At 53.6% G+C, this 6,061-nt stretch overlaps 1 protein-coding gene across 1 annotated transcript; it reads left to right on the plus strand.

The window, feature by feature from the left end:
- Nucleotides 1-3,544: 3,544 nt before the first annotated feature.
- Nucleotides 3,545-4,804, plus strand: FOXE3 (forkhead box E3). The gene has a single exon (XM_089518653.1). The coding sequence runs from the start codon at nucleotides 3,545-3,547 to the stop codon at nucleotides 4,802-4,804; it is 1,260 nt and encodes a 419-aa protein (XP_089374779.1).
- Nucleotides 4,805-6,061: the final 1,257 nt, after the last annotated feature.

The raw sequence follows: 6,061 nt of genomic DNA on the forward strand, positions 1-6,061 counted from the left end.
CTCCGGCCACAGTTCAGTGGCAGAGCAGGTGCTGTGTGTAGAAGTCTTCGGTTTCATCTCGGTATTTCCAGTTGAGATAATTTTACAGGAAACCCTGGAAACCCAATGATGCGGGCCTCGGAGCCATGTAGTCCTGCCCAGCCATTTAATTCAGTGTAACAAAGGTCTAGTCTGCACTGCAGAAATAATGCAGTTTGACACCGCTTTAACTGCCATGGCTCAGTGCTGTGGAATTCTGGGAGTTCTGATTTTGTGAGCTGCGCAGTCTTCTTTGACAGAGGGCTCTGGTGTCACAACAAACTACAAATCCCAGGACTCCATAGGATGGATCCGTAAAGGTTAAAGCGTTGTCAAACTGCATCGTTGCTGCAGTGCAGATCAGACCCAAGAGTCCCATGTTCCCAGAAGCTATAGATCTAGCGTTAAATCCCCCCCCGCGACCAACCTAAGTCCAATCCTTCGCAGATATATTAAGAAACAAGGCCAAGAGTGTGTCTGCACTAGACAGCTATACCAGTTGGATCCCACCTTAACTGCCAGGTCTCGGTCTTAGGTTGTCCTTTGGTGAGGTACTTAAAATTGTCTTCTAGAGAGAGCTGTGGTGTAATACTGTAGTTCGAGGTGTGGATAGGAGCATTCTAGCACACCATTGTAACCACTCCCTCGAACTACAAATCCCACGATTCCGTAATACTATGACATTGAAAGTGGTGTCATAAACTGGATACACTCCCAGTCTGTTATTCTTCGTTAAATATGTAGGACTTTGGGTGCCAATTGTGACTTTTCTAGATGTCTGCTTTCAGAGTGGTCCTTGTTACTCTTAAGTAAAGGTGGTTGAATGGCCGCCTGCGAGTGCAAGCAACCAGCAAATTTTCCTGAGCAATGAATGGGAGCCACGCACGGCTATTTCATGCAAACTAATTCCTGTGGACGCAGAAGTCCAATTGAGTTCAACAGAGTTTATTCCCAGGTAAAGAGATATCTGACTCTGGCCCTGTTGTACAGTGGTTTTAGGATTGCGATCCCAACAATGGTTACCTGCAAGAAAGCCCCATAAACAGAGCTTACTTCCTCGTTAGAACAGTCCATTTGAGCGTCGGATTAATTAGATCTGAGTTTTATTCTCACATTTTATTCTCTCATTATCAGGCAACTATTAGGTGCTTTTGTCAAACCGACTTTCACATCTGGTGGTCCTTTTTGCGGAAACAACATGCAGGCATCTGACTAACATCTCCAGTTGGTTTTTTCCCCTCCTGTTTGGTTTGTTATGTCTTTCCTGATGAAGAAGCCCATGGAGCTTCGAAAGCTTGCAACAAGTACATTGGCCAATAAGGGTATGACTGATGGATTTTTGTTCAGAGGTAGTTTGCCATTGGTCGCTTCTGAAATAGTTCCTCTAGCACTTGGTATTCGTTGGCGTTTCCCATCCAAGTACTAACCGGGGCCGACCTTGCTTAGCTTCCAAAATCAGACTCAATCTGATGCCGCACTGGAGCTATTTTCTTGCCAGCATGAGAACCACAGTAGGCACTGCTTGCCTAAGCCTTATCCCACTCAAATCTGTCCTTTTCTCCTTCTAAAGTCATCCAAGTCAGGAGCCATCATGGCAATCTTGTGGAAGTTTAATTAATTATCTGGTTAATTGGTTATCAGATGCTGGGTAATTTTTTTTAAAAGTCTACCCCGGAAAGAAATAGAATACCATGACTTACAAATAAACTAAAATAATGCAGTTCTTTTGATCCCCTTTGATCACAAGGATGGCTTTGGCTCCCCATGCTGCAGCTCTATCCTCTCTGACCATTTTGGTGGTGTGAAAACACAAATATTGTGAAAACACAAATACATCTTTGTAACGAAAGAAGGCGTATGAACTCGGATTTTCTCCACTCCAAAACATGCTCTTCCACACTTTTTAATCCATCCAGCCTCGATGAAGGTTTCTTTGGCACTGAAAGGGCATTCTTGTGCCGGCTTACTCCGAAGTAAGCCCCGTTGTGATCAATGCTAGCTAATACTGGGAAGGATTGCTACTTTTGCGAGTATGGGCCTTCATGTCTCCTGTCAACTTATGGGAACCGCATGCACTTCATAGGTGTTTTTTTTAAAGGCAAGAAATACTCAGAGGTGGTTTTGCCAGCTCCTTCCCCGGAAAAATAACCCACAGAACCACCTGATATTCAATGGCGGTCTCCCATCCAAGTACTAATAAAGGCTGACCCTGCTTAGCTGCCACGATGAGAGGGGAGCCGACGCCTTGGCGCCATTGCTATTGAACGCGGAGGTGTTTACTTCTGAGTAGGCACGCATAGACTTCACTACAAAGGCGTTACTCTTGAAGAAGTCGCTAGAGAGATCAGATCCACCTGACATTTGGGGGCTGAGATCCAAAACGCACTGCAGAAATAATCCGGTTTGAGACTGCTTTAACTGCCCTGGCTCAATGCTAGGCAATTCTGGGAACTGTAGTTTTGTGAGACATTTAGCCTTCTCTGTCAGAGAGCTCTGGGGCCACAACAAGCTACAGTTCCCAGGATTCCCTAGCACTGAGCCTGGGCAGTTAAAGAGGTCTCAAACTGGAGCATTGCTGCAGTGTGTTCTGGACCAGAGACGTATGCAAGCGGCTTACGCTGAACACCTCTGGCTTTCAGCCGCTTTTACTGTTCTGAATCAAAGCTAAATATTCCTGGAGATTTGCTTTATCTACTAGAGAGGAAGTTCTCCTGCGCAAAACCTACGACTGTTTTTGCGCAAGTCCCCTTCCTCCCACCGAGGCTGTTGCAGCGGAGTTCCCACAGGGTTTTGCCAGTCTTTCCTCCAATCCCACACCTCTTGGGAGTACGATCCTCAAATATTCTTCCTCCAAGGTTTAAATCCCTTGCCAAATCCCGATCTTTCCTTGCAAAGATGGACCTCGGGTGGGCCCCCCTTGACTAGGCTGGAGGGACGGGGGGCCACAATGAATAACCCCCAACAAAAGAGGGATTCCTTTCCCGCACTTTCGAAACAGCCTCTGCTTATAAATTCAATGCGTTTAGGATCCGGAATGAGGACTAGCCTGACAGATGCTTCAGTTTGAAGATGAAAAACCAATCCCCCAGCAGCCAGCCATAAATGTATTCTTGGTATCCACATCCTGCCCTCCCTGGGCGCCGAAGGGGGAAGGCCATTCTGTTGGGACTGTTCACCGAGGGTCAGGTTGTGCGGACCCCGGTGCAAACCCACCCATCCGCCTCGCAGACGCCATCTGCTCCCCCTGGTCCTCCTTTCCCCGGACATCCTCTCCATTTCCCCCTTCTGTGCCGGAGGAGGAATGCCAGATTGTCCTCCCCTCGGAGGAGGGCTTTCTTTCCCGGGGTCCTCCCTCGGGGGTCCTCCACGTGGCGGGGCCTGTCCTCCTTTCCCTCGGGGGGGACATTCCGGGAGGGGCCAGCCCTGAGTCCTATAAAGGCGGCTTCTTTCTGCTCCTCCTCTCCTTCCTCCTTCGGCCGAGATCCCCGACGGCAGCTGCCGCGGGGCCCTGCTAGTCTCGGGGCGTATGAACCTGTCCGGCTTCGCCTTCTTCCCGGGGCTGTGCACCATGACGGCGGACTCCCTCCCTCCCTGCAGCCCGGCCTCGCCCCGGGGAGCCTCGCCGCCGTCGGGGCCCAAAGGGGAGGCCCTGCTGATCAAGGCCGAGCCCCGAGGGAGCCCCGCGGAGGAGAGGGGCGCCCAGACCAGCCTGGAGGAGGAAGGCCCGCCGCCGCCCGCCCCGCCGCCCGCCTCCTCTTGCCCCGGGGGCGGCGGGCGTCGGAGGAAGCGGCCGGTGCAGCGGGGGAAGCCTCCCTACTCCTACATCGCCCTGATCGCCATGGCCATCGCCAACGCCCCCGAGCGGCGCCTGACGCTGGGCGGCATCTACAAGTTCATCACCGAGCGCTTCCCCTTCTACCGGGAGAACCCCAAGAAGTGGCAGAACTCCATCCGCCACAACCTCACCCTCAACGACTGCTTCGTCAAGATCCCCCGGGAGCCCGGACACCCGGGCAAGGGCAACTACTGGACCCTCGACCCGGCCGCCGAGGACATGTTCGACAACGGCTCCTTCCTCCGCCGGAGGAAGCGCTTCAAGCGCACCGACCTCACCACTTACCCGGGCTACGGACACCCCGCCAGCGCCTTCAGCCCCAACCCCGGAGGAGCCCGGACGGCGCCCTGCCACGGGGCAGGAGGGTACCCGGCGGCGGGAGGCGGCAACGGGGGGACGCCCCTCTACTCCCCCGGGGGCCCCTACAGCCCCCAGCTGCCCTCCCTGGCCCACTACCCCCCGATGCCGCCCCCCCGCATGTTCAGCATCGACAGCCTCATCAGCTCCCAGCAGCAGCAGCAGCAGCAGCAAGCCGAGGCTCTCGGGCAGCCAGCCTCTCTGGGCCTCGGCGGGGGCGAGCTGGGCGGCCCAGAGCCCTGCTTCCAAGGCCAGCCCCTCAGCCCCGGCTTGTTGGGCCGGCAGCCCCCCGGGATGAGCTACCCCTACTCGGCCTCCCCTCCGGGGCCCCCCCTGGGGCTGCCCCAGCAAGGCCCCCCCTACTCGCCCCCCAGCGCCCAGCTCTACGCCGCCCCCAACCGCATGGCTCTCCCCGCCGCCAGGCCCTCGACGGCGGCGGCCGCCCCCTCCTGCGCCGAACACGCCGAGCAGCTCCTGGGGCTGGCCGCCTCCCAGCTCAACGGCCTCGGGCAGTTCGCCGCAGCCGCCTCCGGCAACAACGCCTACCTCAGGCCGCCCCCCAGCTTCCCCTCCGGCCTCGAAAGGTACTTGTGAAGGCAAGGGGCCCCGAGGAGGAGGAGGAGGAGACGGAAGCCCCGCTGCCACGGGAATGGACGGAAGGCTGTCTGCACCATCGTCATCCCCATCATCATGCATGGCAGGAGGATGGATTGGATGGCCCTTGTGCTCTCTTCCATTTTGATGATTCTATGACTCGATGATGATGACCATCATCACCATCATCATCACCGTCATGCTTGGTTGGACTGGGTGGCCCTTGTGGTCTCTTCCGACTTTACCATTCTATGATTCCATGATCATCATCATCTCCATCATGCATGGCAGGAGGTTAGACTGGAGGGCCCTTCTGGCCTCTTCCAACTTGATGATTTATCATTCTATGATCTTCATCATCATCATCATCACCACCGCCATCAGGTGGAAGGGAGAAGCCAATGTCCTCGGATGGCGGTCCTGGGAGAATGTACTGGACTTGTGTAACTCTTCCCCTCCCCAATCGTAGTAACCAGAATGTGTGGTTTTAGGCTTCCTATCTTTCTGTAGGTCAATAAGACTCTGCTCCATTCACTGGGAAGCCAGAGAGGAGAAGCCCCTTCCAGAAATATGTTGCTGTTGCTCCTGTTTTCTTGTGCCTTCAAGTCCTTTCCGATGATGGCTGCCCTAATCTACCGTGGGTGTGTTTTTCTTGGCTAAATTGGTTCAGAGGAGGTGTGCTGTGGCCTTCCTGTGAGGCTGAGAGAGTGTGACTTGCCCAAAGTCACCCAGTGGGTTTGCTTGGCTGAGTGGGGAGTCAAACACTGGTCTCCAGAGTCCAAGTCCAACACTTAAACCACTACACTATACTGTTGTGGTTTTATAACATACACAGCCCTCATTGGTTGGATGCAGGCTGTCTGAAAGACCATATAAGAGCCTGTCCTTGTTTTGAAGAGGTCCCTCTCTCCATGCCCCCAGAAGTATATCTGGAGAGGGGGCCTTCTCTGTGGCTTCTATGGCTGAGCTGAAAATCAAATCCCGGTCAACCAAATCCTAGTCCAATGCTCAAACCCCTCCTGGGCACTGGGTTTCTCAAGAAATTTCCACCATGTTTATTTCTTTTTTCTTTTTTTCCTTCAAGAAATAAACACGATGGAAATTCCACTGGAACACCTTTGGCCAGGCTGCCAGAGAACATGCCACAACTTATAAAAGTTTGGCCATGGGTCCTGGAAGAGGTTTGTAATAAGGCCTGGTTAAACAGAGGGAGAGATAGAGAGTGCCATGCTTCAAAACTGGTGTTGATTTGGCCTG

The sequence above is a fragment of the Sceloporus occidentalis genome, unplaced genomic scaffold (genome assembly GCF_023333645.1).
Source record: "Sceloporus occidentalis isolate IW3139 unplaced genomic scaffold, rSceOcc1.0.p SCAF_3, whole genome shotgun sequence".
NCBI classification, from domain to species: Eukaryota; Metazoa; Chordata; class Lepidosauria; order Squamata; family Phrynosomatidae; genus Sceloporus; species Sceloporus occidentalis.

Coding starts and splice junctions, on each gene's coding strand:
- FOXE3 (XM_089518653.1), top strand. CDS start 3,545: ATGAACCTGTCCGGCTTCGCCTTCTTCCCGGGGCTGTGCACCATGACG.